Source organism: Mauremys mutica, chromosome 3, assembly GCF_020497125.1.
Source record: "Mauremys mutica isolate MM-2020 ecotype Southern chromosome 3, ASM2049712v1, whole genome shotgun sequence".
NCBI lineage: Eukaryota > Metazoa > Chordata > Testudines > Geoemydidae > Mauremys > Mauremys mutica.
In genome coordinates this window covers 69,053,167-69,080,364 of record NC_059074.1, presented here as the reverse complement: position 1 = coordinate 69,080,364, position 27,198 = coordinate 69,053,167, and the positions used below count along the sequence as shown (strand labels likewise).

Sequence of the window (27,198 nt, the reverse complement as noted above, 5' to 3'; positions counted from 1 at the left end):
TATGGATAATAAGGACATTATTATGCTAGGTAGAGTGTATAAATATGCAAGTAATATAAAATATAAGCATGAGGGCTTACATCCCTTCTTCATAACATAAGCCAACCACTAACTGCTTTGGGAAATGTCCTATGGCCAGTCACAGCCATGATGATGTCACCAAAGGTTGTAGTCTAATGAATATGCTGTCTAGCAAAAGTGGGAGATGGATTATCTTCTTGCAGCCCATGGTCCCACTGAGAATTGTTGCAGATCACTTCCAATGAAACAATGGGTCTTGGAAGGTTAAATGATAACCAAAAGTCAACTACACAACCTTTTCCAAATACCATCATATGGTATACCAGTGACTTGTCAATTCTGAGAATATTATCTGATTTAAAAATGACAGCTAGTCCTGGAGGGGTCAGAATAAGAGTGAATCTACTCTGCTACAAGATGAAATAGTTTGGTACTTTTTTTGAGTATTGAGGGAAATATACAGCCCTCCCTCCCAAAGTATATTGTTCTTTCAAAGCTTTTGTATTATTTCCTAGTTTATTTAATATTTGGACTCTTCGCTGTTTTTTCTCATACAGAAGCTGCTTTTATCATACTTAAGAAATACCATGTTTGTTGTATTATTTTGTTGTACACAACTTGTACACAACAGCAGTGTGATCACTTTTTAAAATGAATTAGCTCTGGGCCATATATTGAGGTAAATAAGAAGAGTCTGAGTGAGTGGAGGGTCGAAGGCTACTTAGGAAACCAAATGGTCCATCAGCAAAACCCTGGGAAGGTATAACGGAGAGACAGTAGCATTACAACAGATTCAAAATTAAATGGGGAGAAATGTGAAAAAGAGATGTCAAGAGAAGAAGCTGTGTAGATTTGCCAGAGGTTTTGAGTTCCATATTTAGGCAGAGACAAAACTGATGCTATCTGGATGCATTTTTTTCCCCCAAAGAGACATCCTTCCTTTTTGTTTTATTTTTTATTTTGTTTTTATTTTCCATACCTTAAGGAATGGCTGAATCACTTCACATATCAGTCCTTCCTTTTGCTGACACCAGAATTGGCAGCAGCTCTTCTGTCTCTGTCCTACACTACTTCTCCCTCCACCCCACCCAGTCTGTTCTCTTTCAAGTTTTCTGTCCTGTTTGCCATCTTCTATCCTGTTTCCTCCTCTCTGTTGTCTTCCTTTTTTTTTAACTGTCTCTCATCTACTGTCCTGCTTGTTGTCTGTCTCCTTTCTGTTTACTTCCTCCTTCACTTTGTCCCATACCCTCTCCCTGAGAATTGGAAAAAACCCTAACTTTATTAGGGCACTTTGCAACTGAATAGTAAACATGGTGCCTTCCAAGAAGTACTCTTCTGCTACTGGATACTCTTTCAATAGCCTGTCTGTTTGGAATACTTCTTCCTGTGAGAGGCAGAATAGGGGATTGGAGCACTGATTTCAAGGAGATTTATGATGACAGCTGATCTGGTGTATCAATATTAACACGCAGAGCATTACCAACAAAACAGGTAGGATCATTTGGGGGTCTGAAGCGACACCCCTTTTACACTAGGTGAAAGTACGAGAACACCAACCTTTTACAGCTACAGCTATGATCATGTCTGGTAAACTGGTATATATTGTTTCAAATTTATTTTTAAAAGGCTTTGCCATTTGATAAACGCTAGTAAATGAGAGCACTTTTCATGTAGATGCTGTAGAATAGTCTCTGTGTGTTCCCCATAAACAATAACTATGACAGTAACACCATAATAAGAATTCATACAGCCCGTCACATAGAAAACTTTCCTGTGAGGATGAATTTGGGCTGGGAGGGAGCTCATTGTAAATTCTCAGTGAACTTACAATCTGCAGATCCTCACTTTGGAAAAGGAAGTCTTGACTTGCATTTCTTAAAGCTTCCAGTGTCTAGAACTTTTACTTTTGATATACTTTCTCCAGCCAATTCTTGCTTAGTCACAACTAAATAAAAGATTAAATAGTTTGGCCATATTTTCATCCTGTAGTTTTCAGTTTTTGTTGTCTTTTTTTTTTTTTTTAATTGAAGAGAAGTAGTGCTCCCAAGTCTTGTCAAGCAAGCAGAAAAACAGGAGCTGAGAAGAATAAGATCTGACTGTGTCCTTTGTTCACATGCTCTTGGTGCTTTCTGTTGTGTTAAGTGATGTGATGTTTTAGTTTAATTTCAAAGCTACAAACCAGCTGACAGGTCATGGAGAAATCATACTGAAATTTGTATTATACTGGATAAGAATTGTTGCTAATAGAATATTTTCCAAAGATTTAAATGTCCTTATAGTGGTACCCTACAGCTTTCCTCTCCCTGTACCCCTGAAATATTGTGTGTGTGTGTGTGGGGGGAGAATACTATTGGGACTACACTTCTTCTCTCCAGTTAAAAAAACAAAAACCCCCTGAAAACTAAAGAATAAAAATTTTGCCAAACTATTTAGTCTTTTATTTAGTTGTGACTAAGCCAGAATTGCCTGGAGAAAGTGTGTCAAAAGTGAAAGAAAAAAAGAAAGACAAACAAAAAAAAAAAGCCTGCTATTAAATAAAACCCACAGGCCTGGCCAGATTCCTTAATTACATAGATGCAGTTCATCAGGCAGTCATTTACTTCCACAATTAATTGCACATCTGTGTGGCCAGTGAGATGTCTGACTGCCTATTTTTGTGTGTGTAGTTACAAAAAATCTGGGTCATAAAGCAGTTTGTGGGACAGATTATGTCTGTCCAAAAAGTGTGCAGCAGCTCAGGGGTGGGTGTGGAAGCAAGGGCAGGTGGGGGTACTCAGAGAGCGTCAATGATGGATCCCTGATCTTGTGGGTTGGTCTTTGCTGGCTCCAGCCTCAGAGCAAGTTATGGTTCCCAGTGGCTGCTCTAATTTACATTGTCTAAGGATCACTATTGCATAGCTGAGCTCCACTACACTCTCTCCTCACTCCCAGTATGCCTCTTAAATGGGAGCACTGGCTCAGGAGCTAGTTCTTCCAGCTTTACACCAACAGAGTTCCCCTTGGCCAGGAAAATTCTCTAGTCAGCTACAGTACAGTCAAATTTCATCCCCTTTGCATTGCTGAGGCAACACAAATGGCCAGATTATAAACAAGAATTTGTCCATACACGTTTCCCAGTGTTAATGAAACAGAAATAGGATGTTTATTTTTCAGCATTATAGTTTTTTTATGTTAAACTGAATCAAGTATCATATTTCAGTATAAAGGTATGATGATTAAGAAAAAGGGAAAATATTTTCATTGCTTTTTGGCTACATTGAAGAATAGCTCATTCTACATATTAATTATATACAAAGTGTTTTTAATCATCTATTTCTGGGAAATTGCCCGATAGCATCAGTTGAAAGAAGCAGATTTACATATCTTTATTAAGGATTATATTCAGAATCAGTGACCCCATGTTACAGATATTGATAGTGATGAAATAAAAATAATGTAGAATAATCAGATATGGAATATATAATTAAATATCTGACTTCCTTGATAGTGAAATAAGCAATGTAACTAGTAGGAAAATAGATTCATTTAGATGAAATATGATACCTTTTCATATACACTATTAAACACTATAGCAGTCTGTATTCGGTATTAGTAGACCTTGTAGTCTGTTGAAACTTTTCTAAACGTACTCTTTAGCTATTTGTTTCAGCAGGATTACTTGCACTATGGAAACAATTAATATGTTTATATGTAGGCAATCAAGTGTAGGCTTGTGCCATTAATTTCTCCTCAAATTTATCTTTTTTTTTTTTTGTGGTATCTTAACAATGCACAATTTTTTGTTTACTCTGAAGAACCAGTTGGCATCCCAGTATGGGTGATTGTCTTGATATATTTAAGGTCTTTTGAAGTAGAATTAGAGGACTCAGCTGTGGTGGCTAACTGGGTCACTTTACTAATTAATTCAGGGGCAACTGTTTAATACTTTCTGTTGTACCACTTTACAGTCTGCCACTTTCCAAACAGCCTCTTGGCAATAGAACTCCACAGGGAAGGCATCAGCTCTCCCCTACAGGAGTGACTTTCAAGAGACACAGATTTAGTTGGTTTATTTGGACAAATGTAAAAAGAAAACAGTGGTGGAGGTGGTTAAGTTAAAACACCTCATTATAATAGTGATATAGCATTATAGTGCATCAGAACTGCAGCTTTTCTCTTTTGTCATTTACTGTACAATGCAGTATTGTAGCTGTGTTGATCCTAGTATATTAGAGAGACAAGGTGGTGATGTAATGTCTTTTATTGGACCAACTTCTGTTGGTGAGAGACAAAGTTTCGAGCTTATACAGAGCTCTTCTTCAAGTTTCTGTAAGCTCGAAAGCTTGTCTCTCTCGCTAACAGAAGTTCCAGTAAAGCTTATTACCGCACCCATCTTCTCGCTAATGTGCTGTACAGAAAGTATTGTAAAATTGTGATAATTTTTTTTGCAAGTTGAACAATAACAACCTTGCTTCAGTATTTCACTGTTATGGACTAGAGCAGCCAGTTTTAATTCAGTTAAGTCACAAACATTGAGCCTTTAAGCACTATTGGATAGCTAATGAATCTGGGAGTTTTTTGAGCACACAGTGTATAATGTTTAAATCTAAATGTTTATATTAAAGTATTCGCTGAATTTATGCCCAGTGGAATATATTATCTTGATTTGACTCAATATTACTGTGAAGTGAATTATTAAGATTCTGCATGGTAAAATATCCATTTTATGCCTATTTGAATTGTTATATACAGATTCGCTTGTGTTGAGTCTATTTTCTGCATAGAAATTAATAAAATACAAACCATAATTATCTGATCAATTAGAGTGTATTTTAAAAATCTGAAGATTTTCTCTCTTTGGATGGCTCCTTCATATTTTTATGGAACCCCTATTTTCCCCCTTTTGACAACTTCTTTCAACACGAGCTCAACTTTCTTGAAGATGCCTGTTTTCTCTTATTTAAGAGAAGCATTTGAAAATATCCTAGGTAATTGATGTCAATTTCTCAATTGTGTATTTGAGAAGAGATTGACAGCGAGGAATGCCTAATTGCTATCTTGAATTCAGTAATGCAGATGTGCTGTCAAATTAAGAATTAACACACACTCTGTGTGTTATTCTGGGATATTGTTTTGGATATACTAGGCATGTGACTTCTTGATTTGTTCCCCCAGAACCTGCCAACTAGTGATAGCTCAGCATGACACTCATCCGAGTGTGATATTGTTTCTCTAAAATGGCCCTATACAAATAGTAGAAAAAACAAAACAAAATGAGACTGGCTGAGATAGTATTTTCTAAGTATTACTAAATCAGTAAAAAGAATTCCAAAATCTGAAATGAAAATAATTCTTTTTAAAAACTGAAACTTTCCCACAACTTGATACTTAAAAGTTGTCCTCCCTTACCTCTTCCCTGCCTCTTATCCTCGTTGCCTGAAGGATTCCATCACATTGAGTTATTTCCTTTTGGGTGGGAAGAGGGTTTTTTAAGCTTTTAATATTTAAAACATATGTGTATGCTGATGACATCTGTATTGCTGACACTGGAAACGACTTCCAGAGGATTGAAGGGAATCTCAGCCAAAACATGGATACTTTGACCACTTATTTCCAGCAATGGAGACCAATTCTAAATGAAACCAACACAGTGGCAACTACTTTCCATCTAAACAATCACTTTGCCAATCAGTTCATCTCAATTTGTGTCCAAAGATGGCTGTGGCCATTTCAAGCAGTTGTCACATACTTGGGAGAAAAACTTCACCAGTCTCATCTGAAAAGAAAAATCTCTTCTAGTACCATCTTGGTATGAAAACTATTGGGAACCTCCAGGGAAGCAGACCCTTCAGTTCTTCATACCTTTGTATTGGCCCTGTTTTTATTCCAGCTAAATGCTGCTCTGCACTCTGGGAATGCAGCCACCACACTCCGCTTGTCAACATGGAACCGAATCTGGTCACTTATATAATTCAGGTGTCCACTTATTGTACACCAATCTGCAGTCTGTATGTGCTAGTGCACATAGCTCTAAGGTGCCACAAGTACTCCTGTTCTTTTTGCGGATACAGACTGACACGGCTGCTACTCTGAAACCTGTGACAAATAAAACCAACTATTATATCACCAGTTGACTGATGCCTCATTCTCAGACAGAGAACAGCAAGCCAGTGCCATCTCACAGGTTTGCTCATATTCAGGGGAGGATTCCCACTCCTGCCGACCAAGTGTGATTTCTCTACGCCCCTTTGCTAGGGCAGCTCTCACACTCTTGGACAAGAGTGCGACTGGCCTTTTACCAACTCTCGGGTGATCAGTACCAACAGGGAGCTGAAACCTGTGGTCTTACAGAGTGGAAGCATCAGTGGGAAAAAGAGTATAATACGTTAAGTAAATTCAGGAGTCCATTGCTACATCCGCCTTCTTGTCCACTTGATTGTAAATCCTAGACCAGGTTCAACAGGTTACTTTCTGGCTTGTCTAGAATTGTTGCAATTTTGCACCAGTTTGGTATGGTTTCCTCCTCATGCTGTGACCTGTAGGGCAACATTGCTGACAATAACTCATGTGATGGACAACACTCCTGACATCTGGAGGGTGATTTACAACGTCTAGTCTCCCTTGATACAGAGGCTATCCTGGACATGGAGCTCTGACAACAGCATATGAGATAGAGATTGATTTAAAAAAAGAATTATATCTGTACTTTTTTGCTTTTTAAATAATGTTATGAGCTGGGTGTAACCGTGTTATGGGTTGAATTAAAACCTCACTGAGACTGATAGGTGTGTATTCACTGTCACACTGCCTGGTATGGAACACATCTTAAGAGTGCTAATCTCAAATCGGACTGCCAGAATACAAGGTATATATCCCAGACTGATGATATACCACCAAATGTTTTGAATCCCACATCTTCTCCTCTCTTCTTTCTCTCTGGCCACACACTTATCTGTTGCCACTTCACTGTCATTTCAGCTTTGCTTTTACTATTATTCATAGAACAGGCTTTCAAGGGCCTGTAGAAGTGTGTATGTAACTCCCCTAAGCACAGTACATGGAAGTGATGTCCTCATGCTAGCATGAGAGAGAAGTGCAGCTGATCAACAAAACTGACTTTACATGAAGTGCTGTCAAATGTTACAAAGTAAACACTCTTTTTTTATAGTAATCATTGGATGCTACTTATATAGTTCATACAAAATCATCATGAGGAATGTGATTTTCTAGATACTACTCTAGTATGTTTAGCATTATCGGCGTAATTGTCCTGTGGAACTTTCAAAACATATTTGAGTGACCAGTTGTATCAACAATGCTTTTGTTTTGACTGTTGGCTATTCCCATGTGTAACAGATGGCCCTTACTTAAAAAAACTGACAAGCTGTGGGATAGCGGAGAATTACTAATAAAACCTATTGCATGTTAAACTTGACCTGACATTAATCAAGTTTTGAATGCTACAAGTGATTCATGGATATTAATTAGTCTCCTGATCATATTAGTGAGCATCAGTATCACACTGCTGCCATTATCTACTTTCATTCTTATAGGAAACAAATCTACTGCAGTAATTGGATGTTTTTAATGTCTTATGCCAAAATGTTCTGTATGATTAACTTGGCAAAGGGGTTATTTGTAGCCTTTTAGTATGATTGTTAATTTACGGGTAGATCAGGATGTAATCTGAGTAGCTTTTTGTGTGGAATATAGTTGAATTTTTTTTTTTATTTCACCAAGACAATTCAAGATTTTACTCTCCCCTAGTCAGTTGCCTATGATTTCGCCATAATTTGTCATGTTATTTCATCTGTTGCAACAGATCCCACTTCAGAAAAGGAGTAGTAAGTTAATATTATTAAATAGTATTTTATAACTGGATGAGTTTATGAAGCTTGTCTTTATTCTTCTTGCTTAGCACTATGTTACAAATTAGAGTGCACAATGGTATATCTAGACAAATCAGTTTTTCCAACTTTTGTCAGTACATCCAGAATCTGTGTTATCCAGAGTGGGTGGTTACATGAAGGATTATATATTTGGACTTTGAATGAAAATCTAGTGTAGAATTTACAAGAACTCATCTTTCTTCCAGTATGGCTTTTCTATTCATTTTTCAGCCAGGGAACATGAGGCTTCTTTTAGAGTACATAATAAAATATAAATCTGTTGATGGTTTGAGTATCCTAGGCAGTTAAATCACAGTAAATTGTTATGGAGTGTTTCACTGAAAATAAAACACTTATCTTGGACTATTTGTTTTTCCACAAGCTGTTTAAAACTTCTTTAGAGAATTTATTATTAGGAAGTTAAATTTTTCATTTAATTTAATTGCTACAGTTACTATAACAGTTTTCTTCTCTTTGCCTGGCCCACATTTCAGAGCATCACTGATGACCATAAAAGCCCAGAAAGTGCAATGTGACTCAAATGACATTTCTGCTCATTATATTCATGGAAAAAATATTAAATTTAGTACAAGATGTTTGTTTTTGTGAATCTAGTCTCATTATTACTTAATAAAATAATATTTTATTTCATTGGCATTTCATGCCTGAAAATCTGAGTTCCTAATAAAATGTAAACACACCGGCTGGCCCACCAGGGGCTTTTCCTACAGAAGCGGCAACCCCTGTTTGAGAAACCCTGCCTTAGGTGGCATAAGTTAGAGCAGATGCTGGGCAGCTGTAACTTGCTCTGGGGCTGGAGCCAGCATAGACCAACAAGATAAGAGATCCATCATTCAGTTCCACCGCGCTCTGTGTAACACCCCATGGCTTCCCCTACAACAATGGTCCCAAACCTTTTTGTCTGGCAGGTGCCAGACGAAGGACCACTGCGGCGGTGGAGCACCCACCGAAATGCCGCCCAATTTCGGCGGGGATGCCTCTCGATGACGCCGCTTGCCGTCGATAAGCGATGTCATTGAGAGGCGTCCCCGCCGAAATTCGGGAACGATGCCTCTCGATGACATCACTTGTCGACGGCAAGTGGTGTCATTGAGAGGCATCCCCGCCGAAATTCGGGGGCGACGCCTCTCAATGACATCACTTGTTGGCGACAAGCGTTGTCATCGAGAGGCGTCATTTCGGCGGGTGCTCTCCCGGGGTCCAGGACGCGGGCGCATTAAGATGCCCCCGCGGGCGCCATGGTGCCCGCGGGCACCACGTTGGGGACCACTGCCCTACATCATTGTGGTGCACGAGCCTTCTCTTTCTTTGTTACTCCTTTAAGTATGTCCTACCTGTGATATTATTTAAATCTAGTATTCATTGCTTTGATACACCTTTTGCCAAAATCTTTATGTAATTGATCAAGGTGATTTTACTTAATTTCTTAAAATATCAGGCAGCCCTTCACATGTTTAGTTTTTTTCAAGGGCATGCATATTTCCTCTCAATTTTTACTTGGAAGCCTAGGTAAAATTTTCAAAAACACCTATGTCCCATTATGAAAAGTTTCTTAGTCCCAGTGACATTCAATGAGTCTCAAGCCAGATTTGAAAATGGGACATAGGGCTCTAAGTCACTTAAGCATTTTTGAAAATTTGACCCCATTCTTTCAATTTTAAGAGACATTCCCAATAAATATGAAACTTATAAATGAATCAAAGGTAAGAGTTGCTTTGTCTCAACATCCCTTTTCCTAGCCCCATATTTCTTTAACATATTCAATGTTTGTCCCTATTGTATTAGGTTTCCTCTGTGTTTTACAGAGTTGCCAAGTGAGCTGAATCCTCAGTTAGCTTTTTGGATGTCAATTCTTATTGCCTGATCTGGTGAAGATGGCTAATGCTGTGGGAGCGGGACTCGGTATGCAATTAATGACATTCTCAAGCATCGTCCTAGTACATAGCCTCAGAAGATGTTTGTCCCCCACCAGCTCCAGGCTGTGTCTTCTTCCTGTCTGCTCTTTCAGGAAATAAAGTTGGAAAGCTGGAGCTCAAAACAATGAGGGGGTGGGTGACAACAGCCCCAGAGTTTCCAATCACTTTTTATGGACCTAAGTTTGTAAAAAGTTAGTCTGAGTGAGGTGGGGAAAGACAAATTAGTCATGTGCAAGTTGGCTTTGATGATAAAGTAACTGACTTAAGGTCAAAGCAGACACGAACCACACTTTTTTGAAGTGCTAAAGAGTTTGATTAATTTAAAATAAAATACAATTAATTCACCACTGGAGTTCTTGATGTAACCTAAAATTAGGGCTTCCTAAATAGCACACGGTAGGTTATTCTCAAAATATTTTTGCCCTAGCCATAACAAGGAAAAAACAGAAATCTCACAAGAAGCCTATTCTCATGAAATCTCCAGTCAGATTTCTAGACAAAAAGATTCATATAAGCATTCAAACTTTGTTTATCCAAATCAGATTCCAGGAGATATGCCCACACAAGTAAGAAATCCACTGTACAGACCTGTAATTGGAGTATAACATGAAGTTCCTTTATTTAAAGATCTTTCTTTGTGCAGACATCAGAGGTGAAAAACCACTTTGTATCTTACTGGCTGATGAAAAATGTTCATCTTAATACCCAAAATATTTTAAATTAATTCAAATGCATTCATCAGTATTATTGCATGCTGTTAAAACACAATAAATGTTAAAGGATCTGCGTCTCCTGCTTTGGGTATAAAACATCAACATGGATTTTTAGGTGCAAATACTTGGGAGTAAGTCAATTTTATATTGAGGTTTGTAAAATAAGGAGAAGTTTGCAGGAAGGCATGGAGATGAAAAGGTGATGAAATGAGTATTGACACCATTGTCGTTGGTAGAAAGGAAGTGTGATGGAGGAAGGGAGAGGAGACCAAGTCAGCGATATAGGCCGTGGAATACAACAAACAAAACACTCACACTGCAGATGTTTTGCAGGGATGTGATCAAGGTCTATCTCTTTATTGGAGGGTGATGGGAGGCATGGGTGGAGTGGGGGGAGAGGAAGGAATTGCAGAGACAGAGAGTATTACTAGCTTCCTTTTAATATAAGTAGTACTAAGTGCTAGTAATCTGTTCATGTCTCATTGCAAACTATGATATGCTTGAGAAAATATGAAATTGGATTGAGAGGCATCATTTACAGATCTAAAGCTGTAAATGCTGGCAGTCTTTTATTAGAGCATATACCAAACCTATTAGGCTTGTGTTAAAGACTATAAACATTATAGAAAATAAATGTTCTTAAAAACTGGCTAAAAGTTAATTCACAAAGACACTTAAAGAATATTAGGGAGCATTAAAGACTGCAGGACTGATCTTTGTTGAACAGTTAGGATCTAATGAAGATTAATTTTCCTATCTTGTAACTAAATTTAAATTTACTTAAAATAAAACAAATTATGAATTTTTAATGTTTCAGTGTACACCACTAGATGCAGGTGTAAATATATTCTTTTTACATAGTACTAATGTCCTATTTGAGGCTGGGACTGTATCTTCCTCTGTTTCTGTGTAGCACCAAGCATGCTGACATATAATAATAGTAAAAGGTGCTTGTTGTTTTAATCTATTCTGTCAGAATGCCTTCCATCAGAATTTGTCAAGGTTTTAGCAAAAAAGTCTTTTAAAAAAGTTTTAAAACATTTAGATAAAGGAGGAGTTTTAGTAATCTGTTACCCATGGTGAAAGAAATTCTCTGTTTAACAGAGCTAAGATAACTAAAAAGTAATATTTCTAGCGGTAAAAGTGTTTGTGTCAATATAAATAATATTATAGAGGCATTGATTGCAGAACCATATTTCATTTTTTTCATTTAAAGCAGGGATTAAACTTCTTATGAAAAATACACTGTATCCTCTCCAAACTTACAGTACTTTCTCTTTGAGCACAGAACGAATTTTTTGAGAAAATTTACAAGTAAATCTATTAGTTAAAATCAGACCTTAGATCATTTAAGAAATGTATCAGCTGTCATTATTTCTTTGTTTCAAATTATTTAAAATAATGGAATAACACTGACTCTTCAAACTTATAGCTTAAAATATAGCCTGGGCTATATTTGAAGAAATTAGGTGGTAATAAAGCTAATGATTAATGACTTGTATTTAATTGTTCTAATTATATAGGTTGCAGACCTGGTCAGGTCAATAACTCAGATAACTCCTTAATATTAAGTTTATATGATTTTATATAAGCTATAACTCAACTAAATTTTCTTCTAAGATAATTTGCTTGCAACAATTCTATTGATTGTAATGAGTAAGTGGTCTGAGGGAGGCTAAACGTGTGTCTTATTGATAGATTACTTGGCTCAGGTGTCACTGCCTTCTAAAGGTTCTTTGGTTACATGCTAGAGTGGGCATCAGTTCATGAAAGCCTCCCCTTGGCACTGCCTTGGCTCTGCCTTGGCTCCACTGTGTACTGTGAGGGGAAGGCACATAAGGGTGACCTTAAAAAGCAGATAAACTGGAATGGAGGAGCCAGAAGAGTTCAGTTCCTCATTTCATGTAACACACTCCTCTAAACCAGTAAGACAGCTGCAAATTAAATGCAACTTGGTTGCTTTGTACTGTGCTGTTGATCTGATCACCCCTAAACCCAGTTTAGCTGGCTGGGACACTGGCAACTTTGAGCTGCTGTGGTTTACTGGCAATGCTTAATTTGTAATGAAAGAGGTACTGGAGCTCAAACAATTTTTTTTACTTTCATAAATGATGCATCAAGCCCAGAGGTGCTGGGGTTCTGAATTGCTAAACCTAGAGGTGCCAGGGCTCAGCCCTGGAAAACCCTGGTACAAATTAAGCACTGTGTACTGGCAAATAGCTATTAAAAGTTAAGATTAAAAAATGATTTAAAGTTGATGCTACATGACTTCAGATAATTAGAAATATTGTTCAATAGCATTCTCTTCAGTTTTATTAATTAGTTTTTTTAATGAATGAAATTTAATATTTTTGTAAGTCAAAGAAATTCCCAGCCAACAAACTGTTAAGATGAAGTTAAGGTTGAGACTTTGTATTAATAAATTAAGGGTCAAAATATTACTAGGATGTTGTAATTATCCCCCAACCTAACACTAGATACCCAGGAAATTCAGAGTTACGGCTATTTTTTTTTTAACCTGGGAATCTAGGCTGTCTAAGATATTTCTAGAGTGCCCATCATCATAGTATCTGATAATTTCTGAAATGTTTTCATTAATGTGTATTGTTTTTGATTGCATACAGTTAACATTTATAATGTTCTCACAGCCTAAGGCCTCATAAACAATATGCAACTGATATAGCTAATGAAAATGTTACTTATTTGCATGAGACAAGGTGTAGGTGAGGTAATAGCTTTATCTCTAATACTTTTGAACAAACAGTCTTTTCCTCCACAAGTTTCATTATGAAGAAAAAAAATAGATGAGCAATTTGAACTTGGCTTTGGTATAATACCTAAGGGTTGGTACATGAAGAATTGATGAGAGTTTGGGTTTAAACTGAATTAAGTTAGCCTACAGCAGTTTTGAAATTGATTGGGAAAATCACAGATGCATATTTGTCTCATATAATGAAATGCAAAATGAAATTTTCCATATGATAAACTCTTTGAGTTTAATACATAGCAATCATTGGTATTTGCTGGAAAACAATTATTTTCTGATGCTTTGCATCAGAACTTTAAGCAAAATAGCTAAGTAGTTAAGAGAGATGGTTACATAATGCAATTTAACACATTACTCATAAAATCTTGGTTATGGTGCTTCAGTTAAATTATTTTATAGAAAATCACTACTTAGTACAAATAAATTAATAAATATTTCATATCCAGCAGATTTCTTGTAGAAATCTACATTTTCATAATATATATTTAAAGTGTGCAAGGAAGAGACAGGAGAGGAATTTGTCTGAGCATGGACTGGAAGTTTCAAACTTCTGTATATCTCTCTCATATGAAATTACCTCTGAAAATCTGTAAGAGTTGGGTGCCTTGCCTCAGAGCTACCAAACCACTGATTAGAAATTGTGTCGATTGGAATGCTTTAGACACCAAAACATCCTCTAGGAGAATAAAGAGGATGTGTGCATCTCTCCCTGGCTGTCATTGTTGTCAAATAGGTTTTTTTTTTTTTTTTTAAATTCCAAAGAAGAAATAGGGGCCCAGGAAGCTGATCATTCATCTTCTCGCTATTCAGGAAACACTGTCCCACTGGCTGAGAGAGAGTTTCATCAAAATCAGGCCATAACATTTACATTTGCAAACCGATTAAATAATATAATAAATAAAATAATAAATTGCTCCAGATAACAATATTTTTTAAGAGAAATCTTTTTTTAAACAGAAGTCGTCTTGTTACATGACTATGCTTGGAATGATTTTTTTTGTTGGTAAACGTCAATTTCACTGCGCACACACAAACTGATGAAAAAATGTTTCCATTGATGATCATCAAAATTTATAGATAGGCAAAGTAAGACTTTTTGGCCAAGTGCAGTGATTTAACCATTTGAATTAGCGTTGTTACAAATGGACTCGTCAATGAATAGAAAAAAGAGGTATGATTTGTTGGTTTAAGGATATTTACTTTGTATATTTTTACATGTGATGTTGAAAATGTTGTTCTAACAGTTTATAAAGCTTTCACTATTTGAATCTCATTGTCTGTCATTAAATAATTGTCTGACCCGCTCCCATAATTTCCTGCAACAGTAAGTGAAAATATAAATCAATAAATAAAAAAAAATGCTTAAATAAACATTGATCCCTTGAGATTATAAAAAAATTAAAATCAAATTCTGCCAAGTCTGCACATGATTCACACATTTTAAACAGTTGTTTTCAGCAAATCAAAAGCCAGGATTTGCATATTAGCTGGAACAATTATTTTCATTCATGAATTGCTTTTTAAAATAAGAATAATAGAAAATGATTAAAATAGTAAACCATATGGAGGAAAAATGTCCTCTTTTAGTGTTCAGTGTAGAGCAGGAAACTACCTGAAGTGAGTCAAGGGCTTTACTGGTATGAATTTTCACCTGTGAACTACTAAGAAGAGCGTACCAGCAAAACTTGGTTGTGTGCATCATTTATCTTTTTTGTACAAAGCATCATTGAAATGCATTGCATTTTATTTGTTCCCTGGCAGTCATCCCAGTTAAGCAGGTGTGCCATTTATCATGGTGCCGATTAAATAGATTATACTGTTCAAGTTCATTAGAAATGTTAACATGTTTGGTAAATTAAACAGGAAGATAGGAGGCTTATTTAAAGATGAATCTTGCGTATATACAATTAGAAGTTTGTACAACTAAAACATATTAAAATTTTGATAGCGAAAAAGTATTTAATATGTTTACTCATAATTCAAGCAGCCCTTTTTTGTTCATGCCAAATATCTTCTTAAAACATAGAAGCAAATGTTTTAGACATTTTTCATATTCTGCAATATACAAGCACACACAGCATAACATAATAGCCTCATGGCAAAACCCTTGTAATCCAGCCCCACTAAGACTACTTTACTTAATAAACCTTTATCCTCTTACCTGTTAGTTTTTCTGTGGTTTGGTTAATCAGAATAAACTGTAAGGCATTTTCTATCATGGTAATAATAGGCAAGAAAGCCGGCCTATTGCTCTTTTTGCTTCACAATTTAGCTTCCCATATTGGACTAAAAGATTAAATAACTCCCTAACCAGTCAGCTGCTTCCACAACTCGCAGGACAAGTGTCCATTATTTATAGGTCTCTACTGATTGACCAAGTGACAGAAAAACTAACAGGTATAGTAAGAAGGGGAGAAGTTATTTCTGTGACCTTTGCAAGGGAGGAGGAAATCCTTTTTTGCTTCTTGATGTGGTATTAATGGTCTCATAGGTCTCTGTCTCTCTTTCTCTCTGCTTGTCTTTTGTATTGGGAATATTATACTTAACGATTCTGACAACTGTAAAATTTGAGAAATTATGACATCATAAGAGTAATGAGGGATTGTCATCAATTGTTAACAGATTTGTTCCTGGTTTTTGACCCCTATTTAAATTCAGTGCCTAATGAATACTTGAGAGAGAGCATATCTTTATTGAAGATTCAACATCCTTGCCCCTTCAGTTAAGGTAGAGATTTCACAATACACATTCATGAAAGCCCCATGATCTCATTCAGCAAAACCAAGGAAGTTCAGATTCCACATTTTGAAAGTTAAGCGCCAAGTAGGGATTCGGGTGGTCTTTATACTCCATATAAAGTGAGGCGTGGGCATCAAGACAAAGGAAAGTTTTAAGGATGGACTTGAAGGAGGACAATGAGGTCATATTGTGGATGTTTACAGGGACCTCCTCCCATGCATAAGGGATGGCACGATAGAAGATGTAAAGGTGCTAGTTTTAAAATTTGATATTGGGTGATGAAGTCTAGCGTCATTTGCAGAGCAGAGGCAGGAGCACATGATAGGTAGCACATGATAGGTAGGGTGGGGATAGGCCATGAAGGGCCTTCGAAGTTGAGGACAAGTTGTTTGATGCGGTGGAGAAGGGGGAAATAGTTGACAGATGCAAAGAGAGGGGTGATATGGTTGAAGTGATGAGTTAGGAAATTATCTCTGTAGCAGCATTTTGAATGGGTATAAATGGGACAAGGTGGGATTTGTCAAGGACAGAGAGGAGGAGTTTGCAGTAATTGAGACTTGAGATGAAGAAGACCTGGGTGATTGTTTTAACTATATAGATAAAGAGGAAAGTCCAGATCTTGGTATGTCCTGGATATGGTGATCTAGAAAAAGGGCTGAAAAACTAAGGGCCAGGTTATGGGCCTGACTGATGTGGGGATAGTGATGTCCATGGTGACTGAGAGATTGAGGAAAGATCAAGAGCTCTGTTTTGCCCATGTGGTGTTGAAGCTGATGGTTGGACATCCATGAGAAGATGTCAGAAAGACAAGCCTATTTATGTTTGCACATAAGAAAAGCTTCTCTTAAGAGAGGGCCATTCTAAGCACTCTTATCATCATGTGGGGTTAGTCAGTAGGGCTTAATGCAGGAGTGTGAAGATCATTGGGTGTAGTATACTGAGAAGTGTAATTAACTATATACACAGCGCTGTCAAATGAAAAAAAAGTAAAGGGATACTTGAAATCTAATCCATTTTTAGAAAATAAGTAGTTTCCATTACTACGTGTGCTCCTGTAGCCCCTGCCAATTTTTGTGCTCAGCGAACCGCTGATGGTCCCAAGGCAGATCCTCCAACAGTTCTGTCCAGAAAGGGACTGACATTTGAACATGTGAATAGGGTGCAGTATATGTACATGCAAAGTGCAATTTTAGATGCCTCAAAAGTTGAGGAGAGTCTAATTTCAAGTCTACAAGAGTTTCTTCCTGATCAAATTGGGCAGCCAAGGACCTAAGGTTGCTAATCCAACGGGATTGGTAATTTTAGAGAAGCAGTGCTTTTTCAAATTATTTGAATAAAAGAAAGCATTAAACACTTTCTTAATATGATAAAATTTGAGTTTTCTGATTTTGCTGTTTTTTTAAACTCAGTTGTAACACTTTGTTATCCTAACTTTTTTTTTTTAATTGAATTTATACAAAGATCAGGTCCGGAGCAGACAGCAACAGGAAAAACAATCCCGATTAAATATTTCATGCATAACCTCAAAGAGTCAGCAGTGCAGAAAAATACTTTAGCAAGGTTTTTTTTTAACAAAGATTAGCAGTGACTCACTACATTTTACTTTGAAATGCATGAACGATTATTTTTAATTTTGAACAAATATCTAGTAACTATTCCAGATTTTTAATGTTGTTTTTTTCCTAAATACTGGAGTATTCATGTGATCATCAAGCTCTGAAGATTAAAAAAATTCTCAATCATTTTAATAGCTGCTGGTCATGAGTTTCAGTTGCAAATTTCAGACACTTGAACTATACGATTATCTGAGTATGTGCTAGGACTTCATATTCTAAATGTGGTTGCTACATTACTGAAAATTAACAACTCTATGGATCATTTTCAACTCAGCATCCAGTACTATACTGAAAATTAAGTTTTTTAATCACATCTGAGAATTGTTTTAAAATGTTTTAAATAAAATTATTTCTAAAAACTGAATAATGAAAGCAATAATGAACGATGTTTCTCATATTTTGTTCTTTATAGAAGGAACATAAATGTTTCAATTACCATATTTGTGTTTAAAATAAAATTTATATGTCTGACCAAAAAAGAGTAAATAATCACATGTAATTATCACATGCAGTTATCAGCCACAAATTGAAGTAATTTTTTTTCTCAGGTGGGACACTAGCATTTTGATTATTTATGGTGTGTTGAGCTACACTGCTGTGTAGCATTATAACTACAGTTAGACACAAATCTTTGTCTGGTACCTTTTCATGCTTTTTAAATTAATTCCTTACTCAAGGCTGGATTCTGATACACTAATTCACCCTAAGTAGTAGCTTAGTTACTGAGTAGTCCCTGTCATTTAAATGAGATCATTCCGAGAGAGGCACTATTGGGCCAAAATTTTCTAAAGCTAGTTACATTTTGCTGTTTTATATATTTGTTTTTGCTGTTTTATTTGATCTTGAGGTAATCGACTGATCTGTTAATTGATTTTTCAAACATTGCCAAGGAAGCGCACAACTTTAGATGATTGTAGAGAAGCCAATATTATAAATGATAAATTAAATTAGGTACCTATATAACTGGCATGATTTTCACAATTTCTGGTCACTCACAGCTTCCATGAAGTCATTGTTCCCAGAGACTTCATATTTAGTTACACACTGAGATATGTGGTCACTTAACATAAATACTTACCCCTTTGGTTGGTTTGGTAAATATTTCTCTCAAGTAGATAAATCTTGATGTTCACCTCAACAGAAGTCAGAATCCGCGTGATATATAACAGCACATTCATTCAGATAGTGACTTTAATTAGTGCAATCGTTTTTACTGGGTTATGCATGTTAAGGATTCTGCTTTACAAAAACTTTGTATATAATCACGGGAAATTTTCTTTTAGTTTCAAATATAATGTAATCTTAAAAAAATGTAGTATTTCATATGTTTAAAATAGCAACTTTATTAATTGCATTTTGGTAGAAACCTACCATATATACTTGTTCAGAAGCCGAATTTTATTAGTAAAAAAGGGATGCACCAGAGAAGGGGGTCGGCTTTTGAACGGTTATAGAGAGGGAGAGGTGTTACACAGCGCCTCCTCCCAACAGAGGGAGCAAGGAGAGGCCGCACAGCCAGCAGAGCCAGAAGGGAAGAGGCGGGGCCAGAGTCTCTCCGCTTCTGGCCACACGGCTCTCCCCCGAGCCTCCGAAGCAGCTGCAGCTCTGGGGCTGGCAGGCTACAGCTGTGCCGCTCCGCCCCACCCCCCAGAGCAGGCTGTGGCCACGCCGCCAGAGCACACTGCGGCCGTGACACCCGGCCCAGCCCACTGGAACATGCTGCGGCCATGCCGCCCGGTCTGGCCCGCTGGAGCAGGCTGCGGCCGCGCCGCCCGGTCTGCCAGAACAGCTCCAGCCAGGTCAGAGACATCCTCCCCTGGCCCTCCCCAGATAAGGTGGGAAGGGATGGAATGGGGAGAGTGTAAGGGTCCCGGGCTAGCGGTGGGCTCATGTGGGGGGTGGTCACAGGGGTTACTCCTCTGACTCCCAGCTTCTTCCCACTAAAAAATTTCCCCACCAGTTGCTGACCCGGCCCATCAGGGTAAGCAGCTAGCGTGCCGGGACACTTTGTTTACTTAGGTTTACCTCTGTGCCTGCAGACGCTTGAGGTAAACAAACCATCTCGGCTCACCAGCGGCTTATCCTGATGGCCCAGAAGCCAAAGTTTGCTGACCCCTGAATTATAGAGTCGGCTTATGAACGGGTTATAAAAATTTTCTATTTTTACTTATCCATCTTGGAGGGGGTCGGCTTATAAAGGAACCGGCTTATGATCAAGTATATACAGTATCTTGTCCTATCCTTGAACAGCCTTTGTGTTACCAGTACTTTTCTGAAGTGTATAGAATCATCAGGTTTTCCAAACATCCTTTTTCTAACCCTAATGTTTTTCTCAAACTGGTACTGTATCTTGAGGTATCCCTGCTACTTTTGTCTGAGTATTATTTGTAAATATGTTAATTTAATTCCACCAGATCTGTTTTTTCTTTGTATTTTTCATGTTGCCCAGATTCTGAATCCATGCTTTAAATGATATTCTATTTATTTAAAAAAGAGGTTACTGAAATACTATGGAACTTGTATCAATGTGGAATCTTTCAAATTAAACACTTTCCTCTATATTGGAAATATTATTTTTGTTTTGTTTTTGTTTTACAGCTTCTTGAAGGAAGTTTTGCCAGGGAAGTCAGTCATGAAGTGGATGGATTGATTTTTCAGCCTACAGGTGTAAGTTGCAATGGAACTTAATGTTATTATCTTAATACATTTAAAATATAGGATTGAAAACTTCCAGTTATATTCCTTCACTTGTGCTAATGAAAAAAATTTCACCATCTGCTACTAATGAACATTTTTCACCATCAAGAAGTCTTTGCTTTGGTGAAAGCAGCAAAGAGTCCTGTGGCACCTTATAGACTAAAAGACGTTTTGGAGCATGAGCTTTGGTGGAATTACTGTCAAAGAGTGCTTAATTTATCAGGGCTTTCCAGGGCTGATCCCCAGCATCTCTAGGATTGGTAGTTCATACCCCTAGCACCTCTGAGCTTATTGTGTCATTTAAGAAAGTAAAAAAAAAACAAAAATGCTTGAGCCCTGGCACCTCTTTCATTATAAATTAGGCACTGCCGTAGATGCACTGTTATTTCTGTTTCTCCTGGTTCTTAATAAAATTGCCATTACAGAACTGATTGGAGTCTGTGTGCTGTGTTCTGTGTGTCTTTGGAACCATTAACAGGAGTTTAGTCAGAGGAGGAGGTTGCTATGTGCCAGTTCACGTGTGCAGTACAAAGACCAAAATAATAAATAGGTAAGCAGTTCCCCCTCATTCCGTTCCTGTTTTTATGGAGCCTGTGGATTGTTGAAGCATTAGTCTGTGACCAAGCACTGGAACCACAGTGATAATAGACCAGATTAAGTACAAGTTGGTGTTCAGGGACTTTACACAGCTGCTACTATTTGTCACTTGTGCAAACTACGCCATAAAGTGTGAGATCTTTCTGTATCAGTACAAAAAAGCGTGAGATCTTTCTGTATCAGTTACTTAAGAACAAAGGCTGAGTACTCAATGTAGTTGGCTTCCTCAGGGAAATTTTAAGTGTTGCTACACTGATTTAGTTGGGGATTGGTCCTGCTTTGAGCCGGGTGTTGGACTAGATGACCTCATGAGGTCCATTCTAACCCTGAAAATTGACTTTTTAAATAACTTTAATAATATGATATATGTGTGAATCCTCTCTAAGAACTGAGAGTAAAGAGTGGGTGCATCAAAAAGCTTCCTGAGAGAAATACAGATGGATCTGTCAGGACTGTCCTTACCAACAAGCAAAACAATACAAACGGCTAGTGCTCAGACTGGAAGAGATGAGGAAAAGGGAAGTAATGGTATACAATGCAAGTTCATAGAAATGGTTTGCTGAAATGCTAGTGTGCTTTCTTAACTATTAAAATAAATGTCTTTTGAAAGCAATTAAATAACATAATTTCCTGATATGATCTCTCTCCATTTTGGTAAACAGTGTCCTTCCACCCACCCACAAAGCAAAGAGCTCTCTTTATCTTACTTCCTTACTTGTAAGCATTAGTTTTGGTGATGTCAGCCCAGCTCTAGGAATAGGACTAACCTGTGCTCTTCTCTGCTGGTTCTGCAGCAGCTAAACACAAACAAGTGACTGACTTGGCCTTTTTTGTTTCTCTGTGGCAGAGTTGTAAGTTTAAAAAAAAATCAACAGAATATGAACTTGATAACACCACAGAATATTATTAAAATGTAAACTGATGGGAAAAAAAGGTTCCAAACGCTTTGTATTGAATTGAAGAATTCATGTAACTCAGGTTACATTACTTTATTTATCACAGCCTTTTCTAGCGGTAGTAGAATTGTCTAGGAGAGTATCCCTAGTCTTTCATTTTGTTGCAGGAAATAAGTACCTAAAACGTTGGTATATTTTTAGAATTTGTGCCTTCTGATTTAGCATATAGGGAAGTTTGTAACTGAATAAAAGCTTCATGGAATGTATAAAATGCTCCTAATTACTTTTTATTTTAAAATATTGGTGAGACTTTCATAGCGCAATTATTGACCACATTTCAGTATATATTGTTTCAGGATTTATTAAACTTAGTTTTGTTCAACTATTGTTAATTGCTTATTTTTAGATTGAACAATGTGTAATTTTCTCAGTGTATTTTGTAGCTTGAGTTGAGATAATTTAAAGGATGAACCAAAGTATTCTTTCAAAAGGAAATATTATGAATGTAGGAATATTAGACAACAAAAAGAAAATAGGCTTACTTAAACTGAAAGCCCAGGAATTGTTATTTGAGGTTGCTAATCCTCTGTTCTTATGTATTACAGATGTTTTAGAACAGTGGGAGACTTTATTGCATAGCAGCAATGTTTAAAAGCAACAGAGTGCACTGAAGACACCTTGAGAATATTAACTTGAATTTTCTTATCTTTTTATTCTTAAGTTTGCATTAGCTCCAACAATGTTTTAGATGTTTTCCAAATACAGAGGAAGATACAGTCCTTGCCATTTTCAGTCTAAGATAGACAGGTGAATGGTGGCGGAAAAGGCAGGCATCTTGGTAGATGGAGGAGAGGCCCTGAGATTTAGTCAGAAAGAGATCATTAGAAACCTTAATGAGAGTAGTTTCAATCAACTGACGATGCTAGAAACCATATTGGAGAGGATCCAAGGTGTAGCTGGAAAAGAGGAACTTGCAGTTTGTAAATGTGATATTCAATGAGTTTGGAGTTTGGAGATGAAGGGGAGCAGAGAGATGGGGAGGTAGTTGAAGAAGCAGGCGGAGTTAAGGAATAGCTTTGGAAGAATGGGGAAGCCCAGATTATAATTATTGTGGGGGAAGGGGAATAGGAGATAGAACAGGTTTGAAGAGAATGTCAGAGTGGGGGCAAAGAAAGCCAGGGAGAGGTGGAGCCCCTGGATAGATGGAGGGATTAGAAGAGGCATTTTCAACAAATTTAATATAATTATATAAAACTCTGTATTCTGCTGTAATATTTTTTAGATTACACTTGCACCCCGGGTCTTATTGTGCTAAATCCCTGTCTAATTATAGAATCAGAAATGTAGGACTGGAAGGGACCTTGATAGGTCATCTAGTCCAGTCCCCTGCACTGAGGCAGGACTAAGTATTTCTAGACAGTATCAAAAGTTTTACTAAAGTCGAGTTGTATCACATCTACTGCTTTCCCCTTTCTTGTCAAAGGAGGATATTAGGTTGGCTTGACATGATTTGTTCTGGACAAATCCATGTTGACTGTTATCACTTCATTTTCTGTTAGGTGCTTACAAATTGAGTGGTTGATTATTTGCTGTGATTGCTGCTGTTCCCCCCCAGATTCCAACCCTTCACCCAGGTCTCCATGTTTTGACTTACCTGTGGGCTTTTGTCTCCTGCCCTCGTTGAACCTAATTTTAAAGTCTGCCTCACTAAGTTGCCAGTCTGTACCAAAGATACTCTTCCACTTCCTTGATAGGGGGAACCCATCTCTGCTCAGCAGTCCTTCTTCTCGGAACAGCATTCCCATTGAGGGAAGCCAAAGTCGTCTTAGTGACACCATGAGTGCAGTCATGCATTCACCTCTACGTTGTGTCTGTCTCTGTTGGGCCCCTGCCTTTCACCAGAAGGATTGATGAGAACACCACCTGCACCCTCAACTCCTTCACCCTCACTCTCAGAGCCCTGTAGTCACTTCTGAGCTGCTCAGGGCTATACCTTGCAGTATCATTAGTGCCCAAATGGATGAGCAACATGGGGTAGTAGTCAGAAGGCCAGATGAGCCTCATCCTCCCCGGATGCCAGGTCAGGCCAGCAGATTGATGCTTCCACCCCCCTTAGAAGGAGTCACGGACCACCACCGCCCTTCTTTTTCTCTTGGGAGTGGTGGCCCTGAATCTCCCAGCCTTGGAGGATTCATGTCTTCTCTCTTCCACCTGTGGGGGGAGATTCCTCATCCCTCATTGCCAGTGCAGTATACTATTTTAAAATTTTACTGAAGGTGGGTTGGGAGCAGGGGAGGAGCACTGTGTGCTGCCAGAAATAACCACCAGCCAGTTTCCTCCCTGTGAAGGAGCTGTGTCCTCCCCCCAGGTGGTGCTACTTGCAGTCCTCTATAGACACCCACTTCTCTAGCTCTCCCACCTGCTTCCTGAGAGATTCCACCAGTAGGCACCCTTCACATTGGAAGGCCTGGCTTTCTGTGATGGGGAACCAGAGGCCACAGTCTCTTCAAATCCACACCAGGACCTGAGTAGAGGCATCTGTGGTTAGGTTCTCTGTCTGGACACTGGTGCAGGTGGAGTAGCCAGGAGCAGTGCTAGCATTAGTGATGAAGCCATACTGAACCATGCTGATTTTATTCTCTCTCCCTCCTAGAAACTCTCTCTCAAACTCCTCTTTTTGCTGTCCCTGGTTGCTTAGTGTCTGACTTTTAAGCCCTTCTCTCTTAGGTAAGTCCTACCCCCCACTCCATTATCACACAGGAAGAATGACCACAAAGATCATCAAACGACAAGAGGCTAGAGCCTTGCTAGTGCCCATTCAGCTAGCAGCTAGCAGACCTCTGGCCCCCACTCCCACATTGTCCCCAAACACATAAACCCTAACAGATCACATTGTAAACTTTAAGTAAGCCACAGGGGGAGGTGTGTGTGTCGGGGGAGGAGACAAACAAGTTCACAGCTCACTTCAAGAATTAGTGCTCACTCCTTCTTCATCAGGAGATCTCCCTTTCAAACTTCCCTGTTTTGCTAGCTCCTGGAATAATTCTGGGATTCATTCTGGGATAATTCTTTTTTGCCAAAGTTGCAGTGTTGAATTTTTGTTAATTTGGGGAAGAGTTGTTTTTATTTAAAGCATTTGTTCTTGTGCTCTGTGTTCTTTATTAAATACTAGGGAGGTAGTCTCATGCATATGTAGATACTGCTACTAGCTTCAGGAAACGCTGATGTTGAGAATAGAGGTGGGTGGAGAAAGGTATTCTGTTTTGTGAAGGAGTTTGATATTTAAAAAATTGGTTTAATTCTGATTCAGAATGGAAACCAAAACATTTGAAATTCTCTATGAAAGAGAATGGTGTCCCAGCTCTGGGGAAGCCCTCCAAGCTGTCCCAAAGCGAAACACCTTGGAAGCCATAGAGACCCGGCCCTAGGCAGTCTGCCTGAATGGTTTGATTTCAACGAATTGGAAAATTCTGATTGAAAAAAAAATTTGTTGGAATTTTTCTGACCAGCTTTAGTGTTCCTATTATGTATAATGAGGTCTGTTTTCTTTCTGTGCTTTCTTCGCTTCTCTCTAAGTTCCCAAGTATTAACTGAAAACTCAACTTTGCTCTTTTCTCCTTCTGTTTGAAAACCAGATCACACTACACTTGGTTGATAAAAGTAATAGTGTTGATGTAATCTTCTTAGACTGCAGAGAAGGATCTGGGAGTTGTGGTGGAACATAACCTCAACATGAGTCAGCAATGTGATGGTGCTGCAAAAAAAGCAAATGCAGTTTTAGGTTGCATTAACAAAGGCATAGCATGCAAATCACAGGAGGTGATAGTAACACTCTACTTGGTGCTTGTTAGGCCTCAGCAGGAGTACTGTATCCAATTTTGGTCATCAATGTATAGGAAGGATATAGAGAAACTGGAGAGGATCTAGAGGCAAGCAACAAAGATGATCAAAGGGATGGAATGCAAGCCATATGAGCAAAGACTGAAAGAACTGGATATGTTTAATTTGGAGAAGAGGAGATTAAGGGTAAGACGTGATAGCAGTCTTCAAATACTTGAAAGGCTGCCATAAAAAAGATGAACAAAAGTTATTTTCTCTTGCCACAGCGGGCAGGACAAGAGGCAATACATTCAAACTACAGCATAGCAGATTTAGAGTAAATCTCAGGAAAAACTGCCTAACTCTAAAAACAGTAGGAAATGTAATGGACTGCCTAGGGAGGTTGTGGAAGCTTCTTCGCTAGAGATTTTCAAAAGGAAGCTGGATAGCCATCTGTCTTGGATGGTTTAGACCAGTGGTGGGCAACCTGCGGCCCGCGGGCTAACCACGGCCTGTCAGGGTAATCCGCTGGCGGGCTGCAAGACAGTTTGTTTACATCGACCGTCTGCAGGCATGGCTGCCTGCAGCTCCCAGTGGCCACGGTTTGTCGTTCCTGGCCAATGGGAGCTGCGGGAAGCCCTCCACTGGTTTAGACCCAACAAATCCTGCATCTTGGGAGGGAGTCAGACTAGATGACCCTTGCAGTGCCTTCTAACCCTATGATTCTATTATTTTAGACTTCGGTGAGGCACTGGATGTGTTACCACTGGACATTCTGCTTAAAAAACTAGAATAACATGGCATACATTAAACAGATTAAAAACTGGCTAACTGACAGGTCTAAAAACATAATTGTAAATGTGGAGTCATCATTGAACAGGTGTATTCCTAGTGGGGTCCTGCAGGGAGGAGTTCCTGCCCCTACACTATTTAATATTTTTATCAATAACCTGAAAAAAAAAAGTCATCACTGATAAAGTTTGCAGATGCCAAAAAAATTGGTAGTGGCAAATAATGAAGAGGGATGGGTAACTGATGCAGAGTGATCTGAATCACTTGGAAAGCTGGGCGCTAGCAAACACTATGCATGTTAATGTAGTCAAATGAAGTATATACACTGAGGAACAAAGAAAGTTGGCCATCCTTACACAGTGGGGGAGCTTATCCTGGGGATTGAGCTCTCAGTGCAATCTTGTGGCCAAAATGTGATCCTTGGATATGTAAAAAGGGGAATCTTGAGCAGGAATAGAGAGGTTATTTTACCTCTGCATTGGTAGGCTTGGCAGGATATGATTTTAAATCGATAGATGTTGGTAAACGTCAATTTCAGCTGACACATTGAAATCGACAAACAGAATATCCATGGGTAACAGTCAGTGCAAATGCAGCGCCCGCCCTGCCCTTCCTGCTTTCCCAGGACCTTGTGCTTTCATGGGTCAGGTGTCAGAGCCCTCCACAGTCTAGGTGTCATGGAAATTTAATGAGCAGGGTGTGGCAGCAGAGGTCAGAGGGTTCCCTGCACAGCTGC

General features: G+C 38.4%; 1 protein-coding gene across 2 annotated transcripts in view; it reads left to right on the top strand.

Annotated features, from left to right (window-relative positions):
• The window catches only part of RNGTT (RNA guanylyltransferase and 5'-phosphatase), a 414,630-nt gene that overhangs the window by 218,467 nt on the left and 168,965 nt on the right, over positions 1–27,198 (top strand). For both annotated transcript variants that reach the window (XM_045010976.1, XM_045010975.1), the window contains one exon: positions 20,260–20,328. In XM_045010976.1, the coding sequence (XP_044866911.1) occupies positions 20,260–20,328 (69 nt within the window). The remainder of the gene's footprint in view (positions 1–20,259; positions 20,329–27,198) is intronic.